General features: G+C 49.1%; 7 protein-coding genes across 7 annotated transcripts; 4 read left to right on the top strand and 3 right to left on the bottom strand.

Moving 5' to 3' along the window:
- Nucleotides 1-26: 26 nt before the first annotated feature.
- FSUBG_4649 (acyl n-acyltransferase) lies at nt 27-551 on the top strand (the record flags this gene model as incomplete). The annotated part of the gene is made up of 1 exon (XM_036682661.1): nt 27-551. One exon carries the CDS (start codon nt 27-29, stop codon nt 549-551), a length of 525 nt encoding a protein of 174 aa, XP_036539825.1.
- A 1688-nt stretch (nt 552-2239) lies between these two features.
- FSUBG_4648 (uncharacterized protein) lies at nt 2240-2946 on the top strand (the record flags this gene model as incomplete). The annotated part of the gene is made up of 2 exons (XM_036682660.1): nt 2240-2561; nt 2606-2946. 2 exons carry the CDS (start codon nt 2240-2242, stop codon nt 2944-2946), a joined length of 663 nt encoding a protein of 220 aa, XP_036539824.1.
- A 182-nt stretch (nt 2947-3128) lies between these two features.
- Nucleotides 3129-4856, bottom strand: FSUBG_4647 (Na+ H+-exchanging; the record flags this gene model as incomplete). The annotated part of the gene is made up of 3 exons (XM_036682659.1): nt 3129-3419; nt 3470-4650; nt 4721-4856. 3 exons carry the CDS (start codon nt 4854-4856, stop codon nt 3129-3131), a joined length of 1608 nt encoding a protein of 535 aa, XP_036539823.1.
- Nucleotides 4857-5406: 550 nt separating this feature from the next.
- On the top strand, nt 5407-7191 carry FSUBG_4646 (cytochrome P450 monooxygenase; the record flags this gene model as incomplete). Its single annotated transcript, XM_036682658.1, has 5 exons — nt 5407-5541; nt 5594-6444; nt 6495-6546; nt 6600-7056; nt 7097-7191. 5 exons carry the CDS (start codon nt 5407-5409, stop codon nt 7189-7191), a joined length of 1590 nt encoding a protein of 529 aa, XP_036539822.1.
- Nucleotides 7192-7365: 174 nt separating this feature from the next.
- FSUBG_4645 (purine-cytosine permease) lies at nt 7366-8898 on the bottom strand (the record flags this gene model as incomplete). The annotated part of the gene is made up of 2 exons (XM_036682657.1): nt 7366-8629; nt 8678-8898. The coding sequence occupies 2 exons, from the start codon at nt 8896-8898 to the stop codon at nt 7366-7368; spliced, it is 1485 nt and encodes a 494-aa protein (XP_036539821.1).
- A 749-nt stretch (nt 8899-9647) lies between these two features.
- Nucleotides 9648-12440, bottom strand: FSUBG_4644 (chromosome transmission fidelity 1; the record flags this gene model as incomplete). The annotated part of the gene is made up of 4 exons (XM_036682656.1): nt 9648-10922; nt 10973-11677; nt 11727-12176; nt 12276-12440. 4 exons carry the CDS (start codon nt 12438-12440, stop codon nt 9648-9650), a joined length of 2595 nt encoding a protein of 864 aa, XP_036539820.1.
- Nucleotides 12441-12760: 320 nt separating this feature from the next.
- FSUBG_4643 (60S ribosomal L27a protein) lies at nt 12761-13465 on the top strand (the record flags this gene model as incomplete). The annotated part of the gene is made up of 3 exons (XM_036682655.1): nt 12761-12792; nt 12990-13098; nt 13157-13465. 3 exons carry the CDS (start codon nt 12761-12763, stop codon nt 13463-13465), a joined length of 450 nt encoding a protein of 149 aa, XP_036539819.1.
- Between the last annotated feature and the right edge of the window lie 9 nt (nt 13466-13474).

Raw genomic sequence — 13474 nt, 5'->3', positions numbered from 1 at the left:
TAATCAAGAAACCATCACCTAGAACAATGTCTGACTTACACTTTCGCGTCGCCACTGAGGATGATGCCCCTCGTCTTCAACAGCTCATCGAAGCAGCGTTCCGCTTTACAGACGCTCACATCGACTGGGTCGGATCTCCCGAATTAGCTGAAACATTCACTATCGACATATCCGTCATTACCGACAGGATTACTTCGAATGACAGTAAATTCCTGGTCGCCAGCGACACCCCTAGCGGTCCTATAATCGGGTGCGTCAACGTTATGAGAAAGGCCCCTGATTACGGCCGTTTGTGTCTCTTGGCCGTCGACCCGACACTGCAGCGGGGAGGCCTGGGCAGAAAGCTTGTTGCATATGGAGAAGAGTATCTCACGAAGGATTTTGGTGTTGGCAAGATCGGGTTGAATGCGCTGCATACGAGAAAGAGCCTTATTAAGTGGTATGAGAAGTTGGGGTATGTTAGGACTGGAGAGATGACCACGATTCTGCTTGAGAGGTTTGAATCGGACACGCCTATTGTCTTGGCCGAGCTGGATAAGACTGTTGCTTGAGTTCATGCTCTCATGAGATGTGACGACGTTGGAGAATGGACGTGTTGATGGGCGCGAGATTGACAAATGTGAGTTGCTGTGAGATTGGGGCATCGAGAAGCTAACATGATGTGCAGTGAGCCGCCATTCAGATGTTTGAGTGTTTTTATCCATTGATGTGCAGATCACCTGGTCAGCGTTGAAACGGGACATCTGTGTGCAAGTCGTTTGGAGGAGGAGAGAGACGGAAAGAAGTGCGATATCTCAACGTTTCATCCCGATTCTTCTTCTCATGTCTCCATACAAACATCCTTCCGCTAAATTGACGACAACATGATAGTGAATAAACGGATATCGATCAGCATTCTGATTCATGCCTAGTGATAATCATCAAGGTAGCACAAGAAGCAGATCCGGGCCCATCTTCTGAGCCCGAGGATTTCCTCTATTCCGACATTTCCCTTCTCTGCCTTGCGCCTCATCACCACGTCTCAGAGCGATCTGAGCTTGCTCAGCCTGCCATAGCATGGTAACCAATAGTCTTGGTGATACAGAATTTAACGTGACAAACATCTCTGCGTCGTCTTCGCAACATACTGAGCCACATCACGACGACCTTCCCAAAAACGCCGCCAAGACGTCTGTGTTCCCAAGTTACGCAGTCAGTGTATTCTCATAACCAAACGAAACCCCCCGAGATCACCACGTTGAACGAGGATCAAACACGATAGGGCTCAAACAGATCAGTCGCCAAGACAAAGTCTGCTATTAAAGAACAATGGAAACGCGTGGCTAGCGAGGCTGTGATATCGTCTTGGCAGCTGAGTTCACTTTCAACCAATGTGAATCCACCGGTGTAAGCCTTTGTAGACGAATCACAAACGATCAATGCTTCTCAGAGAGGAAAGACCTCACGCGACAGCAGAATCAAGCATAAATTGTGGGAGCTGGGGTAGTGGAGGGGGTATTGCGTGGCCTGGGGGGAACAGCCACTGATCATCGTGCGTCTGTTGATCTTTTTGCTGTCTCAAATTTCTTTGTTAACTGCCGACCCTGGTTGTATGTCACTTATGACGCAGGGCCAAAAGTTTAAGCTTATATCGCACGTCGGAGAAATATAAGCATAATCAGTTCAAATGCCTCTAGTACGGAATCCCAATACCTGTAATTTGTCCGCAAACTGCTGCGAGGTCAATACAAGCTCGCCGAGAGCATTGGCACAACAAGTTCCTCAGACTTGGAGTCAAGCAAGAAATTTGGCAGTGGGGAATAGCAGCCCAACGCTTTAATCATGACGCTCCGCCAAGACCGTAGAAGCGGAGACGAGAGTTATCGTGAAGCCAGTTACGAGCAGCTTCTGAGTCGTGCAGACGATCAATTGGTGGGCAGATTAATTGCTTGGCATACCCCCCAGGCATTACGACTGCCGTGGCTTGGTGAAAGTAAGGTAGGCAAGGATCAATCGACATTAAAGTGAGGCTTTCGGCTGGCCAAGGGGATCGTCGGGAAGTGACATGCAATAAGAGTTGCCAAGAAAGAAAGAATGTATTGTGATACTGGAGTTGACCGATGAGAATGTATAAAGCCCTGGTTTGTCCTTCACGTCGTTCTCTCATCATCAACAGCTTCATTCGCAACGCCAATTACCCCTTCACACTTTAAACCTAGTAACACCAACAACAGAGCTTCTTCTCACACCATCACTCAAGATGTACACTTCAACGATCGCCCTCGCTATTGCTCCCCTTCTCTACCTCGCCCGCGCAGACGTTAGTCTTGACCGGGACGATATCCCACGAGAATGCGACGCCGTCTGTGATCCCATCGTTCAACTCACCAAGACATGCGACACTGACCTCCGCGGCGACCGTGATCGTGAAGAAGACCGCCTTGAGGCTCAGTGTGTTTGCACCAACGACTCTTTCAACGTCAGCCGTGTCGCTGCTCTCTGCGCCGGTTGCATTCACCAGAATGCTCAGAACAACCGGGATGACGATGACGACGACGATGATATCCGTGATGACACCGAGGGTAAGTTCTTTTGACAAATTATATGAGCTGTGCTAATTGTGTAGATATCGATGATCTCATGTACACCTGTGGTTTCTCATCTACCACCTATGTCGCATCCGCTGCCTCAGCCGCTGTCTCTGGCGTCTCAGTCGATGCGACTCGACCTACAGATGCGTCTCAGTTGACCACTACCATTGTCGGAGGTACACGAACTCAGAACTCCAACGAGCCTACTGCTACTGGTACCAGCGGTGGTAATGGGGGTAGTGGAAGCAATGACGACAACAACGATGCTTCTGCTACCAACGATGCTTCCAACCCTGACGAGACCAATGCTGCTGCTGCAATGGCACCTTATGGAGTCGTCGGCGCTGTTGTTGGCGCTGCTATGCTCCTGGCTTAGATATGAGGGGACATAACCTGTAAGAGGGCTACTGAAACGATGAAGGATTGTCGCTTTTTATGTCAAACGCCTTATTTTCTTATCTAGAGGGATACGTTTAATGAGATATGCCGCTATATATTATATGACACCGTATACCGATGCGAATCTATATGACAGATAAAGGAAACTCACATGCGATCTTATCTTACCTCATCAGCGAACTGTATCTCTCGTCTTAGCGGAGGTGTCTCATCGCCAGCATGAACCGGTAGCTCTGAGCGCATTCTTTGAACACCAGTAATGACAATTGGACCAGTAGCCGGACGAGCGTCTTTCTTATCTGGTCCAAAGAGATACCTCCCAATAAAGGGAATATTTCGTCGTCGTCCGCCTACTGGAGCATCGCTCAGACTTTCGCTGACAACACGGCTCAATGTCCTAGGTGCATGGAAGCCAAGTTTTCCGACCGGTATACTCAAGCCATGAACGACCTGGATGCTGTTTAGAATAAACAACAATTGATTGGAGAGGTTACACTTACGATACTGCAAACTGTGAGAAACCACACAATGATGCGTGTCTGGTCTCCAAGATTCTTGACATCGCTCCTCGGTTTGCCATCAACACTAAGATGGTCCTCAATGAACTCCAGGCTGATGAATAGATAGAACACCGCGGAAACACCAATTGGTCCAAAGAAGCCAACAAAAACAGCCTGTTTGACCTCATCAATCTGATGAATCCACTTGTGCATACCAAACACCCACGGAAGGCGCCTCAGCACAAGAACACAAATTCCCAGGATGACAAGATGCCAAAGAGGAACAACAGAGTTGTCGCGGAAGTCCTTCCATGGGATGTAGGCTCCGTACCAGAGAAATATGGTAACGTTGAGCAGCATGTCAATTGTAGGTTGGAGAGAGTCATCTTTTGTCTCGAGGCGGAACCAGTCGTCCCATGTGAATGTGTTGCCGGCAATGAAGCATGCTAGAACATCATCTGTACCGACCATTCCGCATGTTCCCAGGACGAAGAGTGCGAGAGCGATGGCGAAGACGAGGAAGCTTTCGCGATCAACGTAATTGTGCTTCTCAGCGAAGTGAAGCAGCTCTTTGCCAATCCATCCCACCACAGCGCCGTAGATTACACTGAGAAGGATGGTATAACCCCAGGTCATACCGAACCACAGCCCCATAGCATCAGCAGCTCCACCAGACGTAGCTCCAGCACCTGTGAACTTGATGAGATAGAGCGCCAAGAAGAGGAACGGATAGCCGAGTCCGTCATTGGCACCAGACTCAGCAGTGATGAGATACTGAAGATCCTGGGGAATATTATGATCCGCAAACTTCCCCTTTACAATAACAGCACTCAAGACTGGATCAGTGGGTGTAACACAAGCCCCAATAGCAAGGGCATGTAAAAACGGCGGCTGCCCTGCAAGCGCCCATACAAGCAGACTCGTAGCAAGCCACATACAGGTCATACCAGGCCCCAGCAATAAACTAAGCGACTTCCATTCTCTCACCAGATACTTGCTCGGCAACTGCACGCCTGCAAGGACAAGCTGCACACCGAGAACAAGACGGCTAAAGTTGAGCGTTATAGCATTGAGGTCAACATTGCACGAATCGGGAAACTCAGCGCACTCAGCGTAGTCCTTTGGACGAATGAAGTCTGCGCCATGAGGACCAAATGCAACGCCTACCAAGAGAGAGATAACTGTAAAAGGAAATGCGCGTTAGATTTAGGTATGCCAAGAGATATTTATGCAAGGGTGTTGGTGACGTACGGGCTTCGGAGAGATAGTAGTTCTCTTTGAGGAGGTAGGATACGAGGCCGAAGATTGATATGAAGCCGCCGAGAAAAGCGACGACTATGTTGAAGTTTGTGGTTTGGAGAGGGATTGACCAGAGAGATCCAGACATTTTGGGCGCTTTGATGAAGTGAAGGTGAAAAGTCTTGGCAGGGAATCTGAGGCAGAGGGACGATGTCATGGGTGGATTAGTGCGTAATACCAAGGCTACACCAATTAAATCTCAAGAGCCTTGTACCGATGGACATGAGATGAAGATCGGAATAAATTGCCTCGGATTAATTCATCGTAGTCATTGAAACCCTGTTGATCTTGCAAATGTCAATAGCTGAACCATGTCTGAGATTTTGTGTCATGTCTCAGCTAACAAGGCGTTCATTATCTTCACTTACGGACTGACCGCCAGATCAACACCATGAAACAGCTCCGCCGTTGCACTGCACTTTGTACCTTTTGTATGAACGCCATGTCGAAGCCGATGAATTACACTCGGCTTCTACGGCTGGGGGCACCGGAACCCGAATCTATTTAAATTGGGTAACTCAATCTCAGCCAAGTCCTTTGGAATCATGTATAAAAGCATCCGTGACTGATATGGCGAACCATCAAGATGAGGCTCTTTATCTCGTACAGGCTTCTTTTCTCTTCTGAACGTGATCGAGATGGATGCAATGAACATCGCGACGGAGCTCCCTTCACGAATGCCAGTCCCAATTCTGGTTGGTGCACTGGCAGCCTGTCTCATTATCGTGGTATTGTACCGTGCCTACAACCACCGCCGATTCTATCGAGACTTGGTACCTCATCTCACAATTCATTAAAGCGCTTGAATCAACTAATTTTCTATAGCCAGGGCCTCCTCATAGCTGGCTGTTCGGCCATATCAAAGTCTTTAGCCAAGTCACAGCATTGATGCCTCCAAACACTCACCCGCAGCTCTTCTACACAGAAATGGTCCGCTTATACAACCTCAAAGAAATATTCTATCTTGATCTCTGGCCTATAAGCCCTGGTATTGTCGTAATTACTGATCCTAAACTCCTGGATAACTCATCACTTCCGAAACCTCTTCCTATACATCCCTTTACTGCGGTATTCATGAACCTGATGTTTGGCGAGGGAACAATGGCAGCAACCAGCGGCGCTTCTTGGAGGAAGATGGCCACTGTTGTGAGTCCAGCTTTCTCGATGGGTCATGTCCTGGGAATGACGAATGTCATGGTCGACGAATGTTTGCTATTCCAAGAGAAGCTGGACGAATTAGCCGTGGAAGGAGACGTCTTCTCCATGGAGGAGCTCGTCGCCAAACTGGTATTCGGTATAGTCTCAGCAGTCACTCTTGGAGAGCCTCAGTATTCTCAAACAGTGGGAAGTAAAATCTTGGAGGACCTGAGGGACCTTGTGAATCTTGCTCAAGGAGAGACAGATCCCCTCATTGCCTATAGCCCACTGGTACAGATCCCCCGACGATGGAAAAGACGCCGAATTGTTCGCAGACTTGAAGGCTCTCTGAGAGAAAAGGTTAATGGGAGTGTTGAGCGGATTGTTCAGGAAGGAGTCATTCCTTCAAGGCAGAACCCGAAAAGCATCATGGATCTTTTGGTTCGTGAGCATGCACAAGCTGTGCTGGAAGAAAGGAAGCGGGATGTGCATGGCCGTTCACGGCTTTCTACCTCCGAAGAAGAGATACTCTTTAGCAAGTAAGTTTTGCTGTCTGACATCTGCTGGTACCAACTAACTTCCACCGTAGTCTGAGAACGATGTTGTTAGGAGGACACACCACGTCGACGAACACTCTCTGCGTAGGCCGGCCCTCCAATTCTGAGAACATACTTGTCTGACTCTATTACATTAGTTTATTTTCATGCTCCTATCAAATGCCCCCGATGTCGTCGGAAAATTGCACCAAGAACACATTGATCAACTTGGAACCTCTCCTCAGGTCACTCTTCTTGCCAACCCAAACATGTTTCGAAGACTCCCTTACACAGAAGCGGTTCTCAAAGAATCCTTGAGACTTTACCCTCTCGGGTCCGATCTAAAGCAAGCACCTCCAGGAACAACAATCACCACTCACGATGGCCGCCGCCTTCCTATTGCCCATGGCCTCATCGTGACAGCTAACGCGCATACCATCCACTACGACGCACACATCTACCCGGACCCTACAGCCTTCCGGCCGGAAAGATGGCTAAATCAAGAGAAGCCCATCCCCGGTGATTACTTTAGGGCATTTGGCGGAGATGGGAGGACTTGCCCTGGCCAGAATATGGGAATGAACATACTCAAGATTGTCGTAGCCATGACTATAGGTAAGTATACATTTGAATGTGCGGGACTGAAGCCCAATAGAGAGCCAAAAACTAATCATACTAATGCTGATCTGGTGTTTGGGAATATGGCGTTTCAGCAGCTGGGGTTGGACGGGAGACCGAGGGATGGGATGATGATGACTGTAAGGAAAAAGGCATAAGGGTGTTGAAGAGGGACTTGAGTCTTCACCATCTAAGTATGTTTCAATCGGGGAGTTCCGATTATGCTGGCATTTTCTCTAATCCATCTATTTATGCATACAACTCATTATCCTCAATCCGGCGTTGATGCCATATTTGTTACCCTAATTACCTTCCCGACATGCGCTTTTCCAACCATCGGAAGGGTATGTAGAACAGCGAACTCATAACAAAAGCAATCTCAAAGCCAATATCACCAGTCGTCTTTGCAATTGGACCAGTCCACCAAGCCTGCGCCATGCAGGGCACAACGAGCGCGTAGCAAATGATACCCGCAGCGATGGCCGCAATACCAAGGGGTAGTTCAGACGCAACGTTCCAGATCGCATGGTCATAAGATTCCCAGCGACCCTTTCGGAACACAAGATGCTCAACTGAAACAATTCCAATGAAAGATGCAGACCAGTAACCGATAAGAGCGACAAAGTTCTCGAGGTTGACGAAGAAATCGCGCTGAGCTCTTATAGCCGTGGGGATGACGATTACGGTAACGACAATGGCAAAGGCGTAGCGGGGAATCTTGATCAAACCAGGAATAAGAGTCTGGAAGTTGAGTGTAATGGCGTACATTGTACCGCCAGTGTTACCCAACAGAGTCAGCGAGAGGATAACCACCACAAACTTTCCAAAGCCACCGGCGCTTGAAAGCATGGCTGCGAGAACGCCTCCGACTGCTGTTTGGCCATATGCTTCTGACCACTCGGGTACATTTGGAAGAGCCCCAGCGATGGCAGCTCCAAGAACCATGAGGAGAACGGTAGGTGTAACGAGACCGAGGTAACTGTACGCAAACACGCGCCACGAAGGGACCTTAGGATCGAAATATGTCGTAAGATCGCTGGCAATAGCTGCCCAAGGAATCATGTAACTCGCAACAATCATTCCGAAGCTGAGAACTGCTGCTGCAGTCGCTGGTGCCGCAGGAGGAGCCTGCTTGGAAAGCTCAGAGCCACCACATCCTGTCGCAATGGTGATGGCGATGATGGCGGGAATGAAAGCATAAGTCTCGTAGTAATGCAGAACCTTAAATCCACAGAACGAAATAAACAGCGACAAAATTCCAATAATGACGATTCCGACATCAGGGCTCAAGTGGCCGCTTGATACAGCGGAGAGACACTGTCCGCCGACGACAAAGATGATGACCATGAAACCAGTAAGGGTGGCGAGATTGAGGAGAACAGGAATAGAGACGAGATATCGACCAAAACTATATCTCGCCTGAATCATCTGTCTCATTCCCGTTTTAGGACCAAACGTAGCAAGATAAGCAGGTCCGATAGTTGAGAAGAGGCAGAAGAAGAGGATAATGAGCGCAGAGTCTCTCAAGCTCAGGCCATACACCAATGGTCCCAGCATGCCAAAAGTTATACTGCACTTGTTAGTATACGCTTGTAAAAAGGTGCAGCGATTAACTTACCCAAGGATATTAGAGTTGATAGACGCCCAGACCGTGAAAATGTTGTAAAAGCGTGTCACGGTGCGCTCTTCAAGGGGAATGGGTTGGATACCCTTCTCCTCAACTCTTCCCATGCGCAAAGCTTTGTGGAAAAGAGCCGCAGCCTTGAGACTCTCGACATCGCTGTGATCATCATCAGGAGGCATGCTCCTCTCTGGAGCCTGTTCTGTTTTTGTCGCCATTGCAAGACTCCAAAAAGAAGAAGCAAGAAGAGAACAAGATGATAAACTATCCACCTGCCAATGTCTTGGGTAGAGTGAGGAGAATGAGTCTTATAAGAGTCAACGGGCAAATAAATCGGTCACCCCGGTCCCGGACCCGGTTCCGCCTTTTTTTTTCTCAGATGTCGCTAGTATTTTTTATCAACCAACGAGAATTCATTCATTCGCCAATGGCAGTCGGTGTTAGTGTGACTGCTAACGCGATTCTGCGGGATAAAGGTCGCCGCATGAAGGGTTTACCGCGGACGACTTAGTCAAGGCGTGTTATTAAGGCGTGTTTGACAGGAAATGCCTGATGTTGCCGTATCTACCCTTCATAGGTAATGTCTTTATTCTGCATATATTTAATTACTGTGGTGAACGTTTATTCGTTGTAGCTTTGTAGGTGAGACAGTTACTGTACTCTCTTGGGTGTTTTTAGACATGAACCTTGTCACGACCTGATATCGAATGTTCGACGCATGTTCTGCATCCTTCTAACACGCCGTCCATCGATCTTCCATCAGAAGCACGGTCTCTGTGGCGGAAAAGCCTAATCTGCCTCTTCTCCTCTATTCGCCGTCTCCATCCTCACGCCAAGAAGGGTCTCGACCTCCACCCACAAACAAGCTCCCATCTTTGTACAAGCTCAAGTCTATCTCGTGATCTGAAAGCTTTCGCTATGCCCAGACTTGGAAGTAACGAAGATCCAGCCCTACCGTTATCGCTTTTTAATGATTCTGGCTTTTGCCTTTCTTTCCTCGGAAGAACCCTCCGACAGCGCCCATTAAACCTCCGAGGCCCTTCTCGTGACTGTCCTTGACTAAACCCCCTCTTATCCACCCCGGTAGTTTGCCCCGGATTCGCTCGGTGCCATACCGTCGATCCACAAGAACTATCGCCGCATAATCGCCCCGGTGCCGGATCGCACGGCCGATACTCTGGTTAACTGCCCGCATACAGGCGTTTTCGTAAAAGTCTCTCGCTGTCTGCTTGCCTTTACTTATAGCTTCTTCTTTAGCTACGCCTTGCGCTGTGAGGTTGTTTTGTGTTGTTGTCTCGATGTACTCGATTTTTGCTTTCCAATCTGGTGATGCGATGTTGGGATAGGGTAGTCCGATTACTATGACACATCGACCGAGACGGTCGGAGAAGTTAATGCCTTCTGACATCTTACCACCGACGACGCTGAGAAGAAGGGCACCTTTGCCGTTGCTCTTTTCGCCGAGGATAGCTTCGGAATATTCTTGAAGAACTTCGTCGCTTGATGCGCCTCTCGACTCTTTGAAGAGTGCTTTTCGTGCTGCCAATCGATCCCAGACTGGCTGTGCGTTTCCTTGACTCTTTTGCCAGACAGTTACCACTTCATCAAGATATCCATAGCTGGGAAAGAAGATAACGACACCGTCTGGGACTAAGGAGCAGAGGTTCAGTATGGCAAGGCCCAGCTGTGTTATCATTTCTGTGTCGCCTCGTTTCTGGAAGCTAAACTCAAAAGGCGGCGCACCAGGTCTTGTAGAGGCCAGCGTCCAGACACAGAGGTTCTCTGGAGGAATGACATGTCCACAGCTCAGAGTGGTGATTTTTTCTGGTTCCAGTGAAGGGAACAAGTGGTCCTTGTAATCGTCGAACGGAGACATGGTACCTCCTGCAAGCACAACTGCTCTCGCACTAGACGCGATAGATGAGAATGCGTAGGTTGGCGATAAGAGCAAGTAAGAAAGTTGTATGTCAGAGGTTGGCCCCTTGATCTTTTGGTAGAATATTCGACCTTCAGAGCTGAGATTTGTGAAGGCGATGAGGAACGACACTAGGGTATGAAGAACTGGTGAACTCGATCTTGGTGTTTTAGGGTTTGTATCGTCGCTCTCGACATGGGATATGTAACTTTCGATCTTGAAGGCGAGCTTTGACTCTTGGATGTACTGAATGAGCTCAAACATGTTGATCTGGTCAATACCTTTTGGTCGGGTTAAGTCGTTGGGATCCACGATACCATGTTCTTGCTGTAAAGACGTTAGCTGTTACTTCACCAGTGATGGATAGGTAGATTGACCTTGAACTTGAGTGCGTTGTCCATCCACTCGCTAAGACCATCAATGACCCTTCCCACTCTCCCAACATTGACTCGATTGACGCCCTTGAGTTTCTTGCCAAACTTCTTCACATAAACACCGAGCATGGCTCGCCCTCTTCGAAGATCACTCAGCTTAGTCTCAGCTGCATGCACATTTGCCACCGCATCCATGATATTATGCGCCTCATCAATAATAACAACACTGCCCTCCAGCTTGACGCCAAGCGCATCTCTGGCGCTCTTCTGCAACAATAAAGGATACGGAAGTGTGATGATCTCAGCGCCTGGTAAGGCAGTTCGCGATGCGTAATATGGACAGACAGAAAGCGATTTGCCAAGTTGATGAAGGTCCTCAATATCTGGCAGTGTGGCCAAAGCTGAGTCGCGGAATTGGTGTGTCTGCGAGAGCAGATCTTCTTTGGGTACGAAGGGACATTTCTGTCCTGACTTTGGCTGTTGGAGTTCTGAGCACCGGTCGTTGATGGCCTGGACGGACCCAAGGCGTGAAACAGTGGGATTGATGCATAATCTCTGCCGAGATGATAATGGTAGAAGCTTTACTGCTTCTGTCTTCGTCTCTTCGCTCTTGGCGAGTGGCGTTGGCAGTGAAGGTGGAAATGAGGGGCGGCGAAGTTCGGTGATGAATTGCGAAAGTTGAGAATGTGTTCTTGACGTGTAATAGATCTATCAATGTTACTACTCGTATTTTACGGGGCATCGAAAACATTCGCACCTTGATTGGCTCCTCCAAAAGATCATCTTCCTCCTCGGGCCTCTTCGCTCCTCCCAAGCCAATACTCGCAAGGACTTCTCTTGTCTCTTTACTCAAGCCAGACAGCGCATCCTGAGGTCCAGCGTCGCGATCATCAGGATCATCAAGCAACCACTCGGCATCTTCATCTTCTATGCGAGATCTACTGGGTACGAAGTCTTCAACCCGCCGACGCTTACGGGCACGTTCTTCTTGTGCCTTTTCCTTAAGACGAAGGCTCTCAAGACGCTTTTCTCGATCCTCCCAACGGGTGACGAGCTCTTCGCGCTTGCGGCGGAGAAGCTGCTCAACGAGCCATGATGGTTCATCCTTATAAGCTTCTGCTGATTCTTGGATTGATGCTTCGAATTGATGGGACTTGTGATTGCGAAGCCATGTTAATGAGGCGCAGATCAGTGAAAGTGACTTCCCCTGTTCGATGTTAGAATCTCTGATAGGATAGCGAATTGGAGACTCCAAGCCAATCAATACAGTATCGAAATATCTATCTTGGCCTTTGCGGGCACTTACTGTACCAGTCGGGCTCTCCAATATGCCAACTTGCCCATTACCAGTCTCCAAAACATTGTAAACAGCCTTCATAAACTGCTCTTGGACATCATAAGGTGTATACGGGTGATGAAAGTCCAGCTTTTCAAGATCTTGCGTGACTTTGTCCTCTTCGGATTGCACCATCTCGATCAAATAACATCAGCTCTCATTTGATTGAGTACCAGAGTCACCGCGCTTCAGTCGCGTCTCAAAAGCATCAGTTACCCTTGAGTCCATCATTGGTGGGTCCTCACCGAGTCTCACCACGGTCAATCCACGAGATCACCTGACCCGCTAAAACCGGCAAAGAACGCAAGTCGGCCCCGCTTTCCCACAGCCATTTCTTTAGGGTTGCTCTGCCCTCGTCTAGATTTTCGGCTCTTGCTAGCTTTACAGGATATCACCCTCCATTTCGAAGTTTCGACTGTGAACATTCGGACAAGTCGACAACCACAGCCGTCACCATGCCTACCCGTACTTCAAAGACCCGCAAGCAGTATGTCCTCATCCCCCTCGCCGCCGACGAGGTTGGTCGTTGAGAGAGACCGCGTCCGTTTCTGTTTTCTCTAGGGAAATTCAGAGATAGACCGCTGGAGCTCACAATAATCGCCCTTTGTCGGCGGCTGCTCTCGAACCCGACGAGACCAAAAACGATGTTATACCGAACTTGAGATGGACTGACTTATAATTCAGCCGCGGTCACGTTTCCGCCGGTAAGGGACGTGTCGGAAAGCACCGCAAGCACCCCGGTGGTCGTGGTCTTGCTGGTGGTCAGCACCACCACCGTACCAACATGGACAAGGTTAGAGAGGACGATTGAAGCGCAGAATTGGACGAGGTTTTGGCTAACTCCATGACAGTACCATCCCGGTTACTTTGGTAAGGTTGGTATGCGATACTTCCACAAGCAGCCCAACCACTTCTGGAAGCCCATCATCAACCTCGACAAGCTGTGGTCTCTCGTCCCCCAGGAGACCCGTGACGCCTACGTCTCCGGCGAGAAGAAGGATACCGTTCCCGTCCTCGACCTCCTCCCCCTCGGCTACTCCAAGGTTCTCGGCAAGGGCCGTCTCCCCGAGATCCCTCTGGTCGTCCGCGCCCGCTGGGTCAGCCGCCTTGCTGAGCAGAAGATCAAGCAGGCCGGTGGTGTCGTTGAGCTTGTCGCTTAAGCAAGCAAC

The sequence above is a fragment of the Fusarium subglutinans genome (genome assembly GCF_013396075.1).
Source record: "Fusarium subglutinans strain NRRL 66333 chromosome Unknown NRRL66333_c0000042, whole genome shotgun sequence".
NCBI lineage: Eukaryota > Fungi > Ascomycota > Sordariomycetes > Hypocreales > Nectriaceae > Fusarium > Fusarium subglutinans.
This window is presented reverse-complemented; position numbering and strand designations above follow the sequence as displayed.